Consider the following 23,603-nt stretch of genomic DNA (forward strand, 5'->3'; position numbering starts at 1 on the left):
GAATGCATAAATGGCAAACTCTAATTTGCCATTTTCTGTATTAAGATTTGGACAAATCGGCAAAGAACTGTCTTTCTCCTTTTAAGATAATCACTTCTGCTTTAGCCCAGAATAATCTTTGGAAGTCTAGGAAAGAGTGTCAGTCCTTCATGAGGTTTCTGAGCATGATCTCATTGAGTTTCCTGCTTTCCATCTACAAATATCTTATTTAATGCTTAAAACAACTTTTGAGGTAACTGCCATTATCCTAATGTCACACACTTACGTGACAAATCTCATTAAAATCATGAGTTCATAGTCTTCCCATTGAATGCCCAAGATTATTTTGTGTTAGGCTAAAAAATCCTTCCTGATTTTTATCCCTGTACATCTTTTTTTTTATTAACCTGAGACTAATGAAGTGCACAAAATTCTACAAGTTTCACATTGTTCCTGGAGATCCCTGCTGAGGCTTCAGCCATTTCGTGATGTCTTTGTAAAGGATGATCCTTAAGTTATGATACCATCTTATTATTATTTAAACAGATTAAAAATATTCTCCTTGAGTCTGAAGATTTAAGGACAGGATCTCTGAGAAAATGAATCACAAATTGAAACTCAAATAAAAAACAGAAAATAAAAGAGGCAAAATATAGGTGGAAAGACGAATGAGATGAGAGAGGCAAGTGGAAGGGATATATCCCAATGTGTCCATGTGCAATGAATACAGTTTCTAGCATAGTAACGAGTAGACTTAGAGAAATGAGCTGAATGTAAAAATAATGCAATGCTGTTACAATAGTTTTAGGTACATGTTTATACCTATATATAATTGTATCTATAATTAGCATCTAAATAAAGTCAGAAGAGGATCTATATCATTTAAGGCATTTGGAAATAGAGAATATTTGTTTGAAATTCATAGAACTTAAAAACATTTTTAATTACCCTTTGTATATTCAAACTCAAATTCTAGAAATAAACGGAAGGGGTAGAGGAAAAGAAAGAATGGAATTAACATGAGAAAAAGGAAAAATGGAAACAAAGTCTTTGTAGATAGGGAGGGGTGGAGGGGTTGAAGGGAGGGCAGGGGGATGGGGAAAAAATGCAAGATAAATTATGTAAAGGTGCAAATTTCCGATGATGTATGTCACTACATTGTATACCTTAAATATACCAATAAAATTAATTAATAAAAGAAAAGAAGCTATCTTTGATGAACTGACTTTTAAAGAAAAATATAAAAAGCAGGAGCCAGGAATGGTGATGCACACTTATAATCCCAGAACTTTGGGAGGCTGAAGTGGGAGAATCACAAGTTTCATCTAAACCTAGGCAACTTCCAACTAAACAAGACTCTGTGTCCAAATAAAACGGGCTGTGAATTCAGTTCAGTGTGAAGGCCCTGGGTACAATCTCCATTACTGGAAAAAAACAAAACAAAACAAAGCAAAAAAACACAATAGGATGGTAGTTGAAGTAGTCAACCCTACCCATGAATGTAAGAACCCGATATTTTGCCACATTCCCAGAACGAATGCCAATAAAATAATATGGCAAGTTTAAGAAACTGTCAGAAGAGACTCGTACACTGAGGAACCTTATTATCTTGATTCTTTCAGCTAAACTGAAAATATACAAATTGACAGCAATCTCCTTTCATGTACTCATTAAAATTATGGATATAATTCTGGCTATGAAAATAATTGAACACGATTAGCGATGCAGGACATTAAATTTGCCCCTGGGAAAAAGGAGAAATTAGATAGTGCTTATAATTCAGGTATAGTTCAGAGGATGTTTATTAAGTAAATCTTGTGTGTGATAAAAGGGACAAGGTTTACTTCAGTCTAGCAGTTTTGTTAATTATATACACTGTTAAGTTCTTAGATGTACTCAGATTTTTCCCCAAAGAAAACTCTCTAGCTTCTCATCTAAATACTCAAACATAACTATTGAAAAATGTCATGTTCTCCACAGTGAATTGTAATGCCATCCTGGGCTCCTCTGTCTCGATCATAGTCTAACATGATTGAAAGCAGAGAGGTACCAAAAGGCATTTTTTCCTCAAGGCCTCAGGAAGTGGCCAGATGAGTGTTTACTGACCTTGGCTGTGCTGACCTGTATTTTGTGTGCTCTCTGCTCTTCATTCTACACCTTTGTTCCCAATTCGATTCTTCTCCACCCACAGGATCAGCTGTGGATTGGGTATTTCCTTTCCTAGTGCTGAATCTAAGTATGACTTTAACAAAGACAAAACCATTCATTTTGAGGTATTGTGTTAATTTAACTAACTTTTTTTGAATAATCAACACCATTGATCTATCCATTATACGGAATAGCTGAATTTTGGCCTTTAATATATAAGTTGGAGGGCCGGGGATTTAGCTCAGTGGTTCGGTGGCCTGCCTCACAAGCACAAGGACCCGAGTTCAATCCCCAGTACCAAAAACAAAAAACAACAAAAAAAACCGAAACAAATACATAAGTTGGAGGTTGTAAGAAATTTAACTTCTGAATTGATCCTGGCAATTCTAACCTGCAGTTTGATTCAGAGCTTGCACTCGGTAGCTTGTTCCAAAGAAGTAGCAGAAGGGATACTGGCATTTACGTTTCCTCTTCTGGTAACTTTCAGTGTCACTGGGAGCAATCACCACCCTTTACAACTGACACAGTCAACCCAAGAGTTGGCCTCCATCCCACACCCCAAAAAGAACCAGAAATTCTATGTAGCATTCTTCCAGCAGATTTTTTTTTGTTTTGTTTTGTTTTGTTTTTTAGCTTTTTTGTGTTTGTTTTCTAAGTAGAAAAACTGCACGACACGGAACAATTTTATAGATTTTAATAGAAAACTGTACTTTGAGTAAGTACTAATATTTTCCAAAATAAGGTTATGAAGAGAGAAGAAGAGTCTGTCCACCATGTACGTTCACTGTTACATGACGTGAAACCATAAATTCTAATTTATCAAATCAGTTTATGAAAAATAGTTCAGATGAGCCTGAGTCGTGTGAGGGGGCATGAAGTTAGTTGCCATAGAAGATCAGGGCAGTGATGGTGGAGGCGGAGGGTATATTATACACTTATGTTATACAATTATCCAGATAACTTTGCAAGGAATAGTTTGTAATGAACCATAAAATTCAGCTTATCACTTATTGTTTCCATGAACATAAAGAGCTACAGGGACACTGGTAACAAGAAAACTATAATAAATATTCATGCTAATGAAGATTTGTGTTGGATGTGTAAAAAGATGTTAGTTTACCATTGTCCTAGTCAGAACATTTATCAACAGGGAAACTGGTGATCTTTCACCAACAGTGCAAAAAGTAGCCTCAGTGAAACATTATGTTACTGAGAACAGTTCAGTGTTCCAATTGTTAGTCACTTCTCAGTAAGTAATGGAAATTGTGGAAAATTGCTGCTGCTACACCTCCATTTAACCTAGGATCATGTGAGACTACAAACAGAAATCATTTCAGTGGAACTTTTTTCTTGGAGTAGAAGATATGAAATCCTCATCCGCCATGTACTACACCTCTCAAGTAATAACTGAATCAAAATGACAAGTTAGACAATAAAATCAAGCCTATACTTTTGATTTCCATATGCATAAAAGTAGCGCTGGGACGGGGCGTAACTGAGTGATAGAGCGCATACGTAGCATACGTAAGACCTTGGATTCCATCCCCACAATGAAAAATAAGAGCATGGTTTTGTATCTCCTATGTGAAAGTAGCAATACTAGGGTAATGTTCCCTGGGCAAGTGTGTTCTATGCTGCTTTTAATTGCAGTCACAGAATTCTACTTATAAAAATCACACCACCACCATATATATACATAGTCCTCTCTGGAAACTATGGCATGCATTTCCATGAAGCTGGCTGAGGTTGAGATGTAGGGGGTGACCATGGATTGCATTGACATAAATCAGTTGTTGTCTAAGAGGATTCACTCTATGCCATGGGTATCATTAGTAATGTTAGCTACTGATAACCCAAACTACCATCCCAGACTCCTGCTGGTTCAGAAAGTCTCATAGTACCTACCAGGGATAAGGACTCCCATTGCATGCTTGAACATGCTATGATGTTACTGATTTTTAATTCCATCAAAGAAAAGAAACATACATAGGTATGAGACCAACAATTTCATACCATATCCACTATTTTGTTAAAGAACAGATAAACTATAAAGAGAAAACATCCATTTTTATATTTTCTAATTAATTTTTAGGTCCTGTGGATGTTAATATTCTTTCTAAATGTAATCCCTGCTTGTCAAATCCATGTAAAAATGATGGTACCTGTAACAATGATCCAGTTGACTTTTACCGATGCACCTGTCCATATGGTTTCAAGGTAAGTGCAAGCTGTTGTGGGAGCCACAACCTGGAAACATTGCTTTCCTTGGTATGCTTTGAATATTCCATTATGATTTCTTTAGAGCTGAGAAAGCATTATTTGCATTCAGCTTTACTTGATTATTCTTTCTCCAGGGGCAAGATTGTGATATCCCAATTCATGCCTGCATCAGTAACCCATGTAAACACGGAGGAACTTGCCACTTAAAAGAAGGAGAAAGGGATGGATTCTGGTAGGTCACTATGCTCTCTGATCTCCTGTGTCTGAGGTTTCAGAATGAGAATGGCTAAACAGCCTATATGTTCCTTTTTAAGTCCAGGTGCATTATTAAGAAATACCAGAATAAGGACAAAATATATTGGTACCTCTCAGAGATTGTAATATTAAACACAAACTGAGATGCTGCAGAATTCTCAGCTGAGGAGGCTACAAGATCAAAAATTTAAGAGCAGGTTCATACAAAATTATGACTAATTAAGACAGATTAGGGTAAGACTGCGTTTTGGTTTGATTATGCTAATTAATAACCAAATAGTGCCCTACTGAAAGTCCTATATTCACCTAGATTTGCTTATTACTATAGCAGACAGGTTGTAATGATAATGAAACATTAATTTAATGATTCATTCCCATTCCATAATTTAAGTAGACAAACATGCTGTGAACATTTCTAATCTGGAATTATTTAATCATATGGTGCATTTACTTCAGGTGTACTTAATGAATTATGAAAGAGTTCTTTATGGACCCTAAGAATGTTAATCTACTAATGCTTACTAGAAACATCACATTTTAGAAGACCTATACTTCACTTCTGTTACAAAATTCTCTTTTATCGATCTAGACTTTACTGAAAAATTATTCTGGGGCCAGGGATTTAGCTCAGCAGCACAGCCCCTTCCTTTTTAAAGCAAGGTCCTGAGTTTGATCTCCACTACAAAAAAAAATTATTCTCAAACATGTTCAAGATTAAATACACAATGATTTATGCTAGGGTAAAATTTAGTTTTAGTTTTTTTTTTCTGTTACAAAGCATCAAGGACATTACACAAAATGGTAGATGATATAACTTTTAAAATCAGAGCCAGTTCCTTTTCAAAAAAAACATGAATTATTTTAGTAGAGCCCAATTTGGTTTTAAGATGTTTAGGGCTGTGGAGTAAACCTTTGCTATTTTTGTTGTTGTTGTTGTTGTTGTTGTTGTTTGTTTTTGTTTTTTCTGTACTGGGGAATCACACTTGGGACTTTGTGCTTAGCAAAGCAGGTGGCAGAACCACTGAGCTACATCCCTGGTCCACCTTTGCTATGTTTTAGACTTGAAAATATATTGGGTTTATTGTCTTTTATGACTGTGCAGCAGCTAGCATAAATTTTATTTTAGTGTTTTCTGGTTTGTTAGATGTTACTTTAAATTGAACTTACAATATGTCTTTTCAAAGCATTTTTAAAAACCAATTTCTTGAGTTAAAGTATCTGTAATCGATGAGCTATTCATGCTTTCTTTTTCAGTATTTTGATAGCATGCTTTTAAAATGAAGCAAAAAGACTTTTTGCTTTCTGCTTCTGGTTTTCAGGTGTATTTGTGCTGATGGATTTGAAGGAGAAAATTGTGAGGTCAATGTTGATGATTGTGAAGATAATGACTGTGAAAATAATTCCACATGTGTCGATGGAATTAATAACTACACATGTCTTTGCCCACCTGAATACACAGGTATGAAGAATAGGAAACACTATGCCATCCATCAGTGTATCTGTTTGAACGAATTACTGTCACTATTATATTTGTTTACTACACCACTTCTATTATTCAGTAACTGGTAGGTGTTTTGAAAATTAGATATAAACATAAATAACAGAGGCACTTAAAGATGACTTCACCCAACCGAATTAAAAAATCAGCTCAGATCAATACATGCATCTTTCATAAAGACATGTTAAGTAGCAAAAACACTGTCAGGGTAAAGGGTTTATTCTTTGTTCCATTGACATTTTCATGCACACAGTTTTTCCTTTGCAAAACCAGCTCACCAATGCATACTTTAAAAGAGGGCCCCTCGTTACACAGCCAAAACATAATCAAGCATTTCAAATGGCTATGTCCATGCTCATTTCTTCACTAGTACATGTGTGTCTGATAATCCATGTTCCTCAGAATGAAAGCTGGGAAGAGATAGTCTTTGGGATATCATTTGGGATCGTCTTATGGGATTACAATTTTTTGGGACATCTGTCTCCTTGGGTGATAAATCTCTTAAGACTGTTCAAATTGCTGACCTTCCTCCCAGTTTGAATGAATTTAAAAGGTTGACATCAACTTTACTGTTTGTCTGTTTTGACAGAATATTCGTTTGATCTTTAATGTGATTATGAATAGGAAGCATCACAGTTATCTTTTCTTCTCCATCAATCCTTTAAGTTGATAGAGAAAAAGAGAATGCTACATATTTCATTTGTAAGAAAAGAGAATTAAATTCTGTCACTCTTCAAAGTTACTATCTTCTTTTTCCTGGGTGTTTTTATTAATTATATTTTTTCCATATTACCCAACACACAGTTAAGAATATCAGAGAGTGAAATAACTACTGTAAATAGGTGACAAAACTTGACATTTGTAAACGAGATGAACACATATATCTATGTGATTAAATTTCCCAGAAACTCATTGGAAAATCATTGAAATTTAAGATTTTATGGAATGCCTAAGGTTTATATACTTTTACAATGGGAAAGTATTTTTTCATGATGGGAAAATTCTAGGTAGAACAGCAGGTTCCAATTTAATAACCAAGATCTAAGTGTCTCTGTAGCTGCCTTTTCCATGATATAATTTTTTAACATCAATAAGACACCTGTTGGTGTGTACTGTTTTCTCACACTAAGTTGCCAGAAGAAATTTGAGTGGGCTGGATCACCAATTATATTACACATAGACAGTGCTTGACCTGCTTAGTGGGTTGATTTTGAGCATTTGTTTGATATTTTCATTAATAAAGTATAGCAATTGTATCTAACACTTTGTATCATGCTGGTATGGCTACAAAGTGTTTAGGTGCTATATAGCTTTGAACTTCTACCTGTATCACTCATGGAAAACCTCCAAAATAGGTTAATGGCCCTACGGCCACAGACTTTGGAGTCCCTAAAGCTAATCTAAGTTTTTTAGTATATGCAGATACTACTTTATTGGATGGGCTACTTTGGATGTGTATAAGAAGCCCTGTGTTTTCACTAAAATCTGTTGCTTAGTACCTTCTTAGGATAGAGTGGTTCTCTTTTTCCATCATTGTTCTTATCATTAGAGAAAGGCTTAAGAACCCACTTAATTTTGGAGGCCTCTGCAAACCAACCAGCCCTGATTCCACCAGACAAATTTGACCCAAGCATATTTTCATTCTCTGTGCTTTTTTTGAGTAAAGAAACCAGGAAATTATATACATCTCCTTCCTAATGAATCTTGGGCTTAGAAACACAGCTGTATTCAGGTTCTTGTATATCTTTTTAGTGATAATTTACAATGGTGGTAGATACTTCTGAGTTGGTTTGGAGGGGCCCCGTGCTTTGGCTTTAAATTTGCTATTTTTATTCTTATATCTTTCTTTTTTTTTTTAAGTGTCTGTTTTACCTGCTCTTCCTTCATTTCCCCAGCTCCTGTCCTACACGTGTTCGAATTAAGCAAACATCCTTTCACCCTAAATGACTCAATTCAGTACAGAGCATTTCACTTGTCTCTGAGAACTATGACGGAGCCTCACACCCACTTCTGTGTCCCACATGTCCCTTTGAAGCAGCCTAACAACCCAAAGTCTAGCAAAACCACTTCTTAGCCAAAATGTGACATTTCTAGAAGTTGTCATGGAAGAGCCTACCATGACTATCTGTCAAACAACCACATTTTGAAATCTGAGGCACACAAGTAGGCTTTATTTTGAGGAAAGAATAAATCGTATTCTAGAGTTTCATATCCTGTTTCATCCCAGTCTGCAGTTCTGGAATGATTTTCTTATAATGTGGCTCTATTGTTTTAAATCTAATTTTGCAGTCTAATTAATGAGCATGAGATTTGGAAAAAGAAACCTTGCTCTGCTCAGGGAATATGATAATGATGTCATTGCTTCAAACTCATTCAAGTTACAAGTGCTTTTTTCTTTGAAGGGTTTTAACTCTATATCCTAGAGATATACAATAAGAAAGTTAAGTCTGTTTAGCTAGAGCAAGTAAAACCTCATAGAAAAAGCTCACAAGTTATTATAGTGACCATATTTACTTTTGGCGTCTATGTCTAGAGTCAGAATGGACAGAATGTTGTCAGTGAAGAAAGCTCAGATCTGATAGCAGTCTGACAGAGGACTCATGACATGATCACCAGACTGTAAGACTGGGCTAACAATATGCAAAATGAAAGTGAACCACCACTGGGAAACGTGTCAAATGTATTTAAACCCTTAGTGACCAAAGCATTACAGTAAGTTGATAATGGCTCATTAGAACTCATTTTTGCTCAAGATTGACAACATGAATTGTAGGGACCAATACTGTTCCTCTGTTTTCAAAATTTCACCGTATTATTCCCACTCAAATCATTAAAACTATTCTATCTGCTGCAACCCATCAATTTTCCTTTCCAATTGTATAATGCACAATTCTTGATTGCTAGTATTCTTCAACCAGGATTAATTTTTGAAATGTAGAATTCTCTATGATTTGAAATTTAAATCACTATGCTGAGTATTATAAAAGTGGGACCTTGGAATCTAAATAATTTAAAAATTAATTCTAAAGTCAGCAGTAGTTTGAGAGGTTCTGGGGCTAGAGTTTTTTATTTAAATCATTAATATATTGTTTTTAAGAACAAAATACTTCTTGTGGGTAAAATTTCCAGGAATTTCTTTATTTAGACAAGCTCAAAATGAAAATTGGAAATTTGACACCTCTGCAACATTGGAGATATGGACACCTTCGCTTAGGCTATGGTATCAGATTAGGTGTTGAATTGAAAAGTGTGCTTTGCTTTCCCAACAGTCAAAACCCCACATCTGCTATTTCAAGACTGTGCATCTTCGGTAACCCGATCCTCATGGGACCCATACAAATATGGTACAGCACTGACCACATTTCAGCCTTCCTTTTGCCTAAGGAGATTATACAAAGTCAGGAAAGTGGAGGTTTAGATACGAGTTTCGCCTGGATAGTCTTAGAATCTATTCTGTGGAAAATAGTCAGAACGCTTTACTCTTTCCATTTTATACCCTTATATTTTTATTTTACAAATCTGACTCCCACACACAAACCATTCCTTGTACACCTCAAACAGTAAGACTGGTTGTCACCTCACCGGGTTCAGATGTAGAGCTCTAGCTCCCTGCAATGGCATTTAGCTTTGGCCTAATCTTTTTCTATGTTTGTGCCTTGGCTCAGCGGTAGGTAAGAAGTCTCAGCCTTACTGCACTTTGCTCTCTCACCCTGGCTTCTCTGTTAATGCTGCGCGTTGGCTTCATGTGCTCCACTGTTGTATTGCAATGTAAAAAGTCTTTTGTCTCTTCTGTCTTTGTCGCTGCCAGCTGCTAATCTGAATGAGGTGGAAAAAGGTTAGTTGCCTTTTAAGTCTATTATGATTTTCCTTTCAGTTTTCCTCTCTTTTAAAGATACTCAGGTTGTACTGTGTGTGCATGATAAGGAATAGTGATAAAATATGAAGCTGGGAAGCAATATGTCAAATCAGTAATTAAATCCTTGGTGTATGTGACAGTAAGTCAAACACTACATAATGGTTCTCTGAAGTGCACTCTATCAACTTCTAGAAGGCTACAGTAGAAACTCTGAGTGCAAAGGCAAGGTAGCTAGGAAAAGAAACTAATATTGTCTATTTCATACTTATCTGGATGATTTTATTTTTTAAAAAATATGAACATACATTGTTTTTATAATGAAAAACATAGGTCATTTAGTAAAGTGTAAAGAGAAAAGCTTTAAAGAAGTAGAGAGTCTCCCATCGCTCTCCTTCTTTAATAAAACAAAACAAAATAAAATATGTTAAGCTGGGTACATTTATTAAAACATTTTACAAAACAAATATAAAATCCCAAAAGTTCAAAACAAGTGAACTTGGCTAATTCTTACAGAGTTGCATGGATATTAGTCTTCTGGAAGCATACAGAGAGACATGTCTTTGACATGGCTATGGTCCATGTGGCTCCCCTTGTACATTTACACCAATGCCCAGATGAAGGAGTCATGCAGTTATTAGAGTGACGGCCACATCTGGGGAATCATCATGGTATTTTCATGAACTTTTATCTTAGAGGTTCAGAATTGTAACTAACGGCATTGGACACTTTTGTTGTCGTTTTCAGACAGGGTCTCACCGTGTAGTTCAAGCCCAACTTGCACTCACTAGGTAGCCCACATTGATCTCAAACTCATCATGATTCTTCTGCCTCAGCATCCAGAGTGCTGGGATTCCAGGCGTGCACCACCAAACTCGGCAGCATGAGAATTTTACTCACTCAGCTTACTAAAAGTCCGCAAGTACCAAGTCCAGAAGAATGTCTTGAGAGAAAAAAAAAAAGTGTTGTTTTTCTAGTTTCAGTTGTATACAAAGTATGAACAGAATTCGAAGACTAGCATAGAAACACAATGGTTCTCTCTGTCTTCTCTTGCTAAGGATTTAATTTTCTTCCCTTGCCTTGTTTAGGTGGTCTACTGTGCTTTATCATTTAGTCTTACTATGTGCACTGTAAAATTGACAAACATGGAAGAGTGGATTCACATTTCAGAGTGTAAAAACATAACATGCACTGTTCTCTGTCGATTAACATAGCCAAGACTTTCCTCGGCCACCAATCATCTTTTCTTTTTTCAAACAAATGATGATCTGGGGCAGGGATGTCTAAAGCTTGAGTCTACACAGAAACATAATAGCAATTATTCTGTCACAGAAGTATGATCTTAAATAGTAAATATATATACTCTTAGGAATAAGCTCGGCAGTGTGGCAGTGTTTCAAATCACCACGTGGATTCATGTGTTGACTACATTTCACGTGTATGTTTATAAAAGATCTCTCTTATTCCCAAGAAGCATCTGCTGACTGATTTTGCTTCTAAAAGTGGTCAAGCCATTTCTGTGCATTTTCCAACAAAAAGTTAATTCGAGGTAGAATTTGGATTTCTTAGTAGCACAAGGTACTTTTCTTAAAATCCATAGATCCTTTTTATTTAGTTGACATTGTTAATATAAAAGCTCTACAGATATGAACAATAAAAAGTTAGGCAATCACATTTGAAAACTAATAAGAAGCCTCCTGCTACAGGGTGTGCACCTTGTAAGCAGGGGCCCATGGGAAACCAGTGTCCAGCTGACCCTGTACCTGCAGGAGCATAGGTTCCCTGCCCCCAAACCAGCCCCTTCTTGCTGCTCAGCTCCAGGCCTACCTGGCCACCTTTCACATCTCATGGGGGCTCTCACTAATTGTTGATGCCAAACGAGCTTTTCCTCTGCTTTCCCTGCCATCTCCTCTGTTAGCTCTACACAATTGTTTTTACATACGTTTGAAAAGACTAAGTCTGTAGCCACAAAAGCCAGGTGCACAAACACCATCTATTTTATGTAGGCATTAAAGACAGAAAGCACCCAGCCAAAGCCTGTGTAATTAACTCCCCAGGGGAACAAGGAGCTTGCGTTCTCTCACATAGAGCAAGTGACAGTTTATGTAAGTGATACAAAAAGCTCAGATTTTGGCAGTGATGTTTATAAATACTAGGGCCTCTCTCTCAGTTCTAGTTCCTTTAATCTGTGAAACAAGGAAAATGGCATCTGTCCTTCACGTAGGTGTTTGAGAATTATATGCAACAACACACAGGAGAATAGGGAAAGATGAAGGGGGTGAAGGGAGGGCAGGGGTATAGGGAAGAAACAAGAACCAAGACACATCATGTAAAGGTACAAGATCCCAATGATGAATGAAACTGTGTAGTGTGCTTTAAATGAACCAATAAACTTAACGGGAAAAAGTATATACAGGACAAGAGTAAAATGGGAAATGTCTGTCCTTCAGGAATATCAGAAGTGGCCCTGTATGGCAGGTTTGAGTTTTGTATCATTTCAGTGAAGCAGGATTTGTATTATCAAATGTCATTCCCACAACAGAAGAATTCTTACAAGAATTTAATGGATTAAAATTATACCTAAATGATGTACATGAAAGAAATTTCTCCTACCAGAGTTTTCACTGAGATATTCTTTTCTAGCATTGCTTTTTAAAGTTTTATTTTCTGTGCATACTTCAAATAGACTACTTATTTACCTTTACCTTTTACTTTGAATTTAAGCATATCAATTGCTAAAGAACTGGATTGGCTATATTTTTCAGTTTTATGTATATTCTTAGTCTTTCACGATTTAGTAACAGTGACTCTTCCTACCAGTTCTGCACTGAGATGTGTAAGAGCTGAATATCAAAGTCAGTAGAGTGGCAAAAGTACTTGAGATTCTCAAATAAGGAAAACTGAAGTTGCACTGTTTTTTAGCTAGAAAAAAATACCTTCTCAACCTAATAATAATATGTGATTTGCATTCATCTGCCGCCTATTCAAGGTTTTCTTAGTATCTGAATCTCAGGAAACATTTTAAAGAACACTTTGCTCTTCTTAGTTGGAAGATACCACCTGGAGAGCTCAGAACAGTGATCTACCTTACCCAGTCTTATTCAGTCTAATTTGGGTTTATTTATTTTAAAAATTGAGTCAAACATTTTCTGGATATTCAGTAGCTATTGGGATTGGCTACCTTATTTAGCCTGAGAGTTCACAGGAGGGAGTACTGAACCACCTCCTTTATTGCTTTCTTTGTTTGTAAGGTAAGTTTTTCCATTTAAAAATGCATAAGATGTTTATTGGGAAAACATCTTAGGCAGGACACCATGTTAAGTATCGAAACTGATAGGGGAAACCATAGTCCTGGCCACTGGGCAAACCCTTTGGCTTTGATTCTTGACTGTAAGTTAAGATTGGGTCAGATATTTCACCAGTGCAAGGCCATCACTTCTCAGATCCTGAGTACAGCAACAGCAAAACATAGCAACTACATTGTTTGCAAGGAAAGAGAAACACTTTCTAAAGTGTGTCAGTCCTAGGTAGCTGAGCATTATTAAGCAACTAATTTCATATCATTTGAAAAACCAAATGAGTACCAAAAACTGATTTTCCTTCTTGTGCGATGTCTTATTACCTACATTTACAGCACGTTCTCTGGAGCCTTCTTGTATTGAATTAAGATTAGCTCTATCTCCCAGGCTTTATCTATGGCCCTGTCCCAATCATGCGCACACATTTCAGAGAAAACACATCTATCAGTGGCTCGTGTATCTTCACAAATTCATAGTCCCTGCACATCACTTCCTTGTATTTCTTCACTAACAACTGGATCCAATTAATCTTAGAAAAGTGGGAGTAGTCCGTGTGATTTATAGATTATATTTTGAAATTCAGTTACGTGTTTCTCATAGAGAAGATAAGTTTCAGCACAGTAAACACAAAACAGCCAGAGATTATTAAAAGAAAACCTCAGGATAAGTTCATTCTCAAGAAATAAATAATAGAAACAATGTTCGTAAATAATCCTTTCCTTCTTGATAAAGTCATTTGTTGTCACCACAACGGATAAAAGTACTAAATATTGACACTGCAGGCTGGACAGTTTCCTTTCTTCTTTCTCTCTAGTGCATGAGATTATTGCCTTGAGTTTAGTATACAACAAAAGACAAGAAAGTATAAATATGGTCAGCCTATCATATCTGTCACTGCATCATTTATGGATTCAACAAACTGCAAATTGAAAGTAATGGGAAAAATATATCTGTATGAAACAGATTTTCTTGTCATCCTTCCCTGTAAAATACAGTGAAACATGCCGGTGTGGTGGTGCACGCCTATAATCTCAGCACTCTGGAGGCTGAGGCCGGAGGATCACCATGAGTTTGAGGCCAGCCTGGGCTACATAGTGAGTTCAAGGCCAGCCTGAACTACATAGCGAGACCCTGTCTCAAAAAGAAAAAAAAAACAACGAAACATCTACTTATATAGCCTTTATGTTTTATGTTGTGTTAGGAATTGAGTAATCTAGAAATGATTTAAAGTGTATGAAAAGATGAACATTGCTTCAAGCAAATACTGTCTTTTTAAACAAGGGACTTGAATGTCCTTACAGGGGTCCCACAACAAATCACCCAGGAAATCTGAGGATGAGATGACTGTACTTCCTGTCAGGTCCAATTCGTTTAAACTGCCCTGGCATGACTTCCATAGTTCCACAAGCTATGTCCATACCTGCCTGTAGTTCATTCTTCTTGCCATATACATGGGTTTCAGGAGGAGAATGTCTCCATTTATATACATAAATAATGTAAAATGTGCAAATGAGAAATTACAATTTTTGTAGGAATCAAATAGAATTGTTTTAATTTAATAAGGAGAATTATTCAGGGCTTTTCATCTTACCTTTCCTTAAACATGCACAATCCTTCCATTCCTCAGCTGGTCCCTTCCATTTCCTGTTGCTGTGATCCTTGTTTGGTAGAGGAAATAGCAGGATGTCCGGGACTCCGTGGCTGACCCAGGGAGTCCAGCCTGCAGGATGTGCACAGGCTAAAGTCTCAGAAAACAAATCTGCCACCAGAGTTTGTTCTTTCTCTTCTTCTTTATATGGCACTTTGTACCATCTGGATCTTCTTCATTAGCATATCAAAAGCCTTTACTTACCAGAAGCAAGCAAAGGACTGTTAGCTGTCACTTTTCTTCACAGTACCTAGTTTAAGCCAGACAATTTATGAATGGAGACAATGAGAATGGAGAAATTTTTTTAAAAATGTAAATACAGGTATCCTTTGCCCACAAGAGGTGCACGTTTAAGCCCCAGGTTGCTTCTTTTAATACCTTCCCTAGCTGCACTAATTCAAGTAGAGTAATATCAGTACCATGTATTCCAGCTTTTCTTGAGCCAAACCTAGATTCAAAATCAAATATTCCAAGAATGACAATGTACCCTCTGTTTCTTGAGGACTCCAAGTGGAATGCAGTGGGAGTTTTCAACTATTTATTCGAATAGTTTTTCAGGAAATATTTTTTGAAGACAGTGTCATCTCACACTCTGCTAAGGTGCAAAGCAAATTTAACAAAGCTTCTGTCAACAGTCACAGAGAACAACTTCAAAGTCAATAATACAAGGTGCCACCCTACAACCACCTTAATTTAAGGGGTTGACAAGACTATTAAGTGACTGCCTATTTATACAAGGTTTAAAACTGATACATAGTAGGAAACACTATATAAATACTTCTTAAGTAAAGATACATTTATATGATATCACAAAATAGGCACAAGCCTAGAAGAGACCTTAGGCAGAATTCTTGAAGACACTGGCGTAGGAAAAGACTTCATGAACAAAACCTCAGTAGCACAGGAAATAGCCCAAAGAATCAACAACTGGGATCTTATTAAAAAGCTTCTGCACAGTAAGAGAAACCACTAACAGAATGAAGATACAACCCACAATCTTGGGAAAAATTTTTACCAGCTGTTCCTCAGGCAAAGGTCTACTATCTAGAATATATAAAGAACTTTAAAAATCAGACTTACCAAATTTAAAGACCCAGTCCAAAAATGGGCAAGTGAAATGAACAGACATTTCTCAAAGAAGTAGAAAGAGCAAATAAAAATATTTTTAAAAATGTTCAACATCACTGGTCATCCAAGAGATGCAGGTAACAACACTGAGATTCCACCTCACCCCAGAAAGAATGGCTGCTATCAAGAAATCAAACAATAACAAATGCTGGTAGGGTTGTGGGCAAAAAGGAACCCTTCTACTGTTGGTGGGAGTGCAGACTGGTGCTATCACTGTGGAAATCTGCATGGAGATATCTCAAAAAACTAGGATTAGAGGTCCCATTTGACCCAGTTATTTCTCTGCTGGGTATCTTCCCAAAAGAATTAAAAGCATCATACCACAGTGATACATGCACACCCATGTTTATAGTGGCAGTTTGTCATAGCTAAATCTTGGAAGCAGACCAATTGTCCATCAACTGGGGACTGGATAAAAAAGATGTTTTATTTTTATAAAATGAAGTACTACTCAGGCATAAAGAATGAAAAATTAGAGCTATTTGTAGCTAAATGGATGCACATTGAGGCAATACTCAAGTGAAATAAATAGGACTCGTGTAAATACTGAATACTTTCTCTAGTGAGAAACTGAAAGTAGAAATGAGGATTAAAATGTATAACAGATAATGTAAAACAGGAAGAAAGGGCCCAAAGGTGAAGAGGAAAGGAAATTGAGAGGGGAAAAGAAAGAAGGGGAAGGAAAAAATAGAAAAGGAAATAATATAAAGTCTTTATAATTGGGGGGGGGTGACGGGAGGGCAGGAGAATGGGGGAAAAAAAGCACCAGGATATATCAGGTAAAGGTACAAATTCCCAGTGATGAATGTTATCATATTGTACACCTAAAATGTACCAACAAACTTAATGAGTTAAAAAAAGGCAAGGCTGGATGAGGAAATTGAGAACAGCAATGTCAAAGAAAGTTACTAAAGTCAAAATAAAAGCCATTATCCCAGGCATGGAGTTAAGATAAATTAATAAAATAATGAATAGACCCAGATAACACAGTACAAGGTGGAGATTAAGTTTAGAAGTGGATTAGGCAGTAATAGAATGAAGAAGATGTAATATTTGTTAGTATTATAATGTTTGGTGTTAGTAAAATAGATAATTTCTTAATAGACAGTCTCATAGTCAAGTATATAGTTATTTACTGACCATGGAAAACTATCACATATGACTTCAGTAATTATTAATAGTGCATTTGTGCTATTCTTCAGAGAAAAGGAATAAAAGGAAGAGTTTACATCGACGGAACATTTCACATTCCAGTTGGTGTGCCACTCAAAAGCCCTGATTTGGTTGTTTGTTTAGCCAGCAGATTCTTAGAATTATCTTCCTTATCTTTTCACTGTTGAATCTATCATAAGTCTATATATCTTTCTTCTATCATAAAGCAGAAAAGGTCAACTTTGTTTTATTTCCTTGGAGATAAAATTCATTCTCTGCATTCTGCCTCCTGCTCAGACTTTTTATACTGGTAGACTCAGAGTTGACTGGAGACGGATCGGTTAGTCTAGCCTGTGGCCTCAGCATCTAGCACCACACCGTGTAGTAAATATTGAGAACTATGTGTAAACCATAGTTTGGTAATAATGGGATTGGATTGGATTCGACCAAATAAATGAATAAATAAAACATACCCTCTTTTTTAACACCTTTAAATTATTTTATTTTCAAACTAAGTAAAAATTACATAGCATAACATTAATTATGTATCTAAAATGGTCTCTTTCCACTAGCAAATTTTATGAAGTACCTCAGATAGAGCCTACTGCAAAAGGTCTGTAGCCCCACTAGATAGATTTAATTAGGAAATCAAAAGTGATTCCATCACGGTAACCTATAATGAATAATTCTCATCTAGGTTTCTATATAAAGTCATACTCATTGAAATTGCAAATCTTTAAAAAAAAAAGTGTTTATCCATAGTTTACCATGTACATATTACTAAAAAAACTTTTGTAGCTGTAGAGACATAGAAATCTTATGAAGGCAATTGATGAGACTTTGAGTGCATTAGTTCATTTAAGAAATAGAAAACAGATTTTATAATAACTAATGAATACATTTATATACTTAGATCCTGAGGAAAGATCCTGGAAATCTAAATAGTATGTCTCATTCAGCTGACAATCTTTCTACCAATTGGTAGTACCTTACCTTAACAAGACAGTCTCACATCAAAAGCATGTGCTGCAAACCCCCCATTCTTAAACCAGTACTATTGGAATTCAGACTGAACAAGTGAAAGTTCTGTTAGTCTCTTGGAAATAAGCAGCTGCCTGTAGATGTGTGACTTTATTCATCTACTGCATATAAAACAACTTAGAAGTAGCTTAGAAGGTAGAAAAGGAGAAAAAACTTTGTAAAATATACCTGTCCAGTCACTTTAATATCTTACAAAATGATTGGAAATGTCTTCTCTATGGAAATTCTACTTGGTCAAATATATCTGAAATAGTGACTGTGTTATTCATATCGGAAGAAATTTCCTAAGAGAATTTCAAGCATGATTTGGCATAGAACGCCGAGGGATCTACATGGCTGTGTTTTTAGGTTTCATTTGTTGATCAAATTCTTCTTGACTTCGCCTACACTCATGGAAACTGCGTCCTCTCTGTTTCTTCTTTTACTTTTTTATTGTGTCACAGTGGATGTGCCTAAGAAATATGCTGTGGAGCTTTTGCAGTGGTTCCTAAAAAGGAAACCAAGTATTTTTCTAGATTTGTAAGATCTTGGACATTATGAAGATTAGACGATGATTTGCAAATATAACCACAGCATAAGATAAACATAAAAGAACACCTACCAGATGACTTAAATTTATGCCAAACGCAGAAGCAGGCACCCCTAGTCAATGACCTTGTCAAGATAGTGGTCACCTTGCGTTTGTAGTCGGAGAACTGACTATCTGAGTAGGGCATGAGGCTTCAGGACACTGATAAATGAAGTGCTTCTAGATGTGGATATTGGCCAACTGAGTGGGTTAAATTTCTAACTCTTCATTAACAGTTCATATGTTCTTTGGTGTGCCTTGCTCAGTAAAAGTTCCATACATAAAGAAAGAAAGAAATAAACCAAGAAGGGAAAGCACCTGAATTTCCTTTACCTAATTCCCCTAGCATATTCGAAAGGGGCGCACACATCACTGGAGTTGTACGGTTCAACTGCTTAGCAGCAGGACCCAGACTGGTTATGGGATCTTCTGGCCTCACATCTTGTAGGTTTTCTTTTTGTTTTGTCTGTTGAGGAGCTTTATTTCATTTTTTTCCCCGTTTTGTTTTCCATTGTGAATGGCACTAACCTCAGAGACCCATGACAGAATACTGACAGAAGGCTTACTGGCCTTTCTTTGTAAACTGACACTGTTTGCCATGTTGCAGGCGAGTTGTGTGAGGAGAAACTGGACTTCTGTGCCCAGGACCTGAACCCCTGCCAGCACGACTCCAAGTGCATCCTGACACCAAAGGGATTCAAGTAAGTCGGTGGCTGCCTGGGGCTCACGGTGGGTGAACAACAACACCTTCTGCTTTGGACTCCCTCTTCTCCACCATACTGGTTTGCTAACCGTTTTTTATGACTCAGAGCACACACTAGTGCCATGGACAGTTTGTCAGATGCTCCTATGCAGCAAGTTCGTGTTTTCCTTTTGTTCCATGCCTCACTCGGAGAAGTGATTTATGGAATAAGACAGCCTTTGAATCAGTTTCTAAAATTTATTTAAAGGCTAATTCAACTAAATTTCGAATATCCAGTAGATATCTTACCTGAAAATAATTTGATGGTAAAACAGAGAATTTCATTTTACTGTAAATGAAAATTCTGTGATAGAAAACAGTACTTCAGCTACTCTAGGTGGGAAAGATAGAGGGACCGCACATCTCCGGTTGCTCTGGTCCATCCCAGTTTATGCCTCTTCTTACTGTAATTATTGATATCATTCCTTTCATCTTAGATACGACCTGTGGGAAGATAAACCATTACCATCTTGCTTGCTAGATGGTTCCCTCAAGTGGATTCAATGTCAAAATCATTTCTTTTTCCTCCCCAGGAAAAGGAACATTTCTGAAGTATGTTTTATCCCAAATTCCATGATTGCCCTGTTGCAATCCTGAAATATTGTAAGGGTCTATCAATAGCAACATCTCTTTACAGAGCTGGCAGTAGTCAGAGATCATCTCAATACAAGGAAGTCTGGGACAAGCGAGTTTAAGTGGCTGTCCAAAGATCTCTAGGTTATCAAGGTTTCACACTTTCCAGTTGGGTGGTTTTTCTAATACTTGTTATCGCTGCGATATTTTATAGTATATGAACACTACATTTGGTTTGTATACGATAGTTGGGTTTCACAGACATGACACAGATGGATTCAGAAATTGACCTGAAGTTACATCAAACAATTAGGAAACAGAATTATTTGTTCCTTCCCCTAATATTTACTGTATATCTGCTATAGTCAGTACATGTTTTGTAGCACTTTTGTATTCAGTTCCACATACTTCTCAGTGAAATGACCCAAGGTTAATTGTCATATGGATCAGAGAATCATGAACTACTGGTCAGGAACAATTTTATAAGAGATAGCACTTGAGGTATATTTCTAAGATTTTGATATTTATTAAATAAATCATCAGACATTCTAAATCAGAGGTCAGTGTGGAAAGAGCCCCACTCTCTTTCAAAGATCAATCTGAATTAATTATTTTCAAGTGAACTTATAACAATATTCTTTTGTTTCCATTTGACTTAAAAAAAATCTAAGTTTTTAGAATATACAGATATAATTGTAGCACTGATTCCATTTTGTCTTGCAGAGAAAGAAAGGGATAGACTTGATTCTCTCACTGTACTTTAGTTCATACCCACCACTAAAACCAAAAGTCTTGCCATAGTTTTTACTTTCAACAAACTTATGCATCACATTTTATTCAGTCAAACACTATAGGTTAATTATTTTAATGCCTGATGGCTTTGATATGCCCACTTTTGAGTTTAGTGAAATGAAAGGGCATCACTTTAGATAAATATCATCATTTCTCAGGGAAATTAGAAGGCAAATTTTCCAGAACTGTCTATCTGCTAAGTAGATTTCACAGGGCTTTCAGCACTGTAATTATAGGATAAAGTATTAGTAAGACTTAATGGAAACCATTAAAAATAAGAGACTTTGTTTTCAAAAAGAGAACTAATTCTTAATTAAAAATATTCTATTGCTATCAATTAGATTATACTCCCTTAAAAGTTTATTTTGCAGAATTATGGATTAACTGACTGAAAATCCACTGTTTTCAACAGTCAGTAATTCATGAGCTCATTGTTTAGCTATCTGCAGTTTAACTGAAAGCAGGTTAATTCAGAGCATGTGCTGTGAATCTTATAAATAATTGCACATTGTGTGGAAGGTGGATGCAGAAAGAAAATAGACTTAAAAACCAAACAAGATGAAGCTACTAAATATATATATATACATCTACTAATAAATGTTATTTGGACAAGTTGTACTATTACTTCAACTTCATTTTTTTATTACTAATCTAACAGAGTGAGTTTTACTTTTCTTGTTTTATTATATACCTCATAAATCTCCTAAATTACTTGGAGATATTTTTAGGGAAAGATACTCCATAGGCAGTATTTTCAGGCATGCATCTTACTTAGTCAGCTTTTGGGCTTCTAGGTGTTTTATTTTATATTCTTTACTTTTTCCTCCCTCTGTCAGAATGAAGAGTAGAGGGAATGTGATAGATTTTGCTCATAATACAATTTTTGAAGAATTTTTTTACTTACAATTTTTCTTTTCATTTTGAAGCTTGGTGTGAGGACCAAGAAAAGACAAAAATGTTAGTCATGCTATAACTCCAAATTCTAATGGGCTTTGAAAAACAGCATTTGGAAAGAAGAGAATATAAAATACCTCTTAGATAGCCACTATGGTGAAGGCATGGTTATATTATCTTTTACTTTGATTTCTTTTCTCAGATAAATAATTCAGAGTGTTTCAAAGCATTTTTTTTTCTTTTAATGTTTGGCCCTTCAGCAGCTCTGTGCACATTAACATTAATGGAAAGTTCTTTTCTATGGCCCTGTCCATCTCTTCGAGAGTCTTTATGGCCACTTAGGGTCCATTTAACTCCAGACTTGCTGTTTACTTTGCTTTATTATGAGTTAGTGTTAAAACAAACTGGCTGCACAGCAAGCACACTTATGCTGTGAGCTCATTTTATTTCTTAATTCATATATGCAAGCTGAATATCTGTTACTATTAGAGGGTATGTACTCCCTTTTGTTTTAATTCATTGGCTCTCCACTAACTCCTGATTCCTGATTTTAAATTTTATAACAAAATCTTGACATTCAGCAGCAGTACATTCATTTGGGTGTTTTTACATATCCTTACTTAAATCCTAGTATTTTTGAAATAGAACAATGGATAATTAGTACCAATTAAAACATAAAGTCTTGCAAAGAGTTGTAAAGACATACATAGAATTACAAAAAAACCACAAACCACTTATTGATCATGCATTACATCTAAATATTATATCAATGCATTTATACCAGTGTTTTCATTAAGTACTTATCATATTTTGAGATGGAATTTTTATGTGCGTGGTACAAATGACTACAGGAACACTTGAGAAATTAAGCAATGTAGTCAGGAATACATTTTGTAGTAATTGAAATAAACCATATATAGAAGGAAAATATTACTTAATGTTGTGGAATTTTTAAGATTGGAGCTCATAAGAATAGAAAGTAGAATATTGGTTACCAGATTTGGTTGTAAGGAAAATGGGGAGATGTTGGTTACCCAGTATGAAATGTCAGAGATAAGATAAAGAGTTCCACAAGACCTAATGTCTATGCCCTGGTGACTCCAGATAGTAACAGAGTATTAGATTCTTGACATTTACTAACAGAGTACATATTACCCATTTTACCACAAATGGAAAAAAGATAACTATGTGAGGTAACATATATTAGTTACTTTACTGTAGGAACATTTTGCAATTTATATATTTATCAAACCGCCGATTGTACATCTTGAAAATACAATTTCTATTTGCTAATTATACTTCAGTTTGCAAAAAGGAAGGGAACAAAGAGACAGAAGGTGTGGAAGAAAGGGCAAGGAGTGGAGAAAGAATTAAGATGTTCCATGTACATGTGCCAACTCCCCAGGAGGAATGTAATCATTATGTACTTTAAACATGTACCAGTAAAGTAGTTAAAATTGGAAAAAAATAACGTTGATATGTTGAAATAAAAAACAACAATAATAACACTTATTGAAAAAGTCAGGATAATATAAAAACAGTTCTATATAACTGCAGAGCCCTTATTCTGTGGGGTTAAACCATAGTTTTCTGGTTTATACCCAGGAGGAATGTAATCATTATGTACTTTAAACATGTACCAGTAAAGTAGTTAAAATTGGAAAAAAATAACGTTGATATGTTGAAATAAAAAACAACAATAATAACACTTATTGAAAAAGTCAGGATAATATAAAAACAGTTCTATATAACTGCAGAGCCCTTATTCTGTGGGGTTAAACCATAGTTTTCTGGTTTATATATATATATATAT

At 35.8% G+C, this 23,603-nt stretch overlaps 1 protein-coding gene across 7 annotated transcripts in view; it reads left to right on the forward strand.

Moving 5' to 3' along the window:
* The window catches only part of Slit2 (slit guidance ligand 2), a 338,504-nt gene that overhangs the window by 290,186 nt on the left and 24,715 nt on the right, over positions 1-23,603 (forward strand). For 4 of the 7 annotated variants that reach the window (XM_010610428.3, XM_010610430.3, XM_010610429.3 and 1 more), the window contains 4 exons: positions 4,220-4,344; positions 4,482-4,579; positions 5,922-6,061; positions 19,397-19,490. In XM_010610428.3, the coding sequence (XP_010608730.1) occupies positions 4,220-4,344; positions 4,482-4,579; positions 5,922-6,061; positions 19,397-19,490 (457 nt within the window). Of the gene's footprint in view, positions 1-4,219; positions 4,345-4,481; positions 4,580-5,921; positions 6,062-9,908; positions 9,936-19,396; positions 19,491-23,603 lie in introns of all 7 variants that reach the window. The other 3 variants (XM_033758794.1, XM_033758796.1, XM_033758795.1) reach the window with 1 other exon arrangement.

Source organism: Fukomys damarensis, unplaced genomic scaffold, assembly GCF_012274545.1.
Source record: "Fukomys damarensis isolate Sample0158 unplaced genomic scaffold, DMR_v1.0_HiC HiC_scaffold_35, whole genome shotgun sequence".
In the NCBI taxonomy this organism is placed as follows: Eukaryota; Metazoa; Chordata; class Mammalia; order Rodentia; family Bathyergidae; genus Fukomys; species Fukomys damarensis.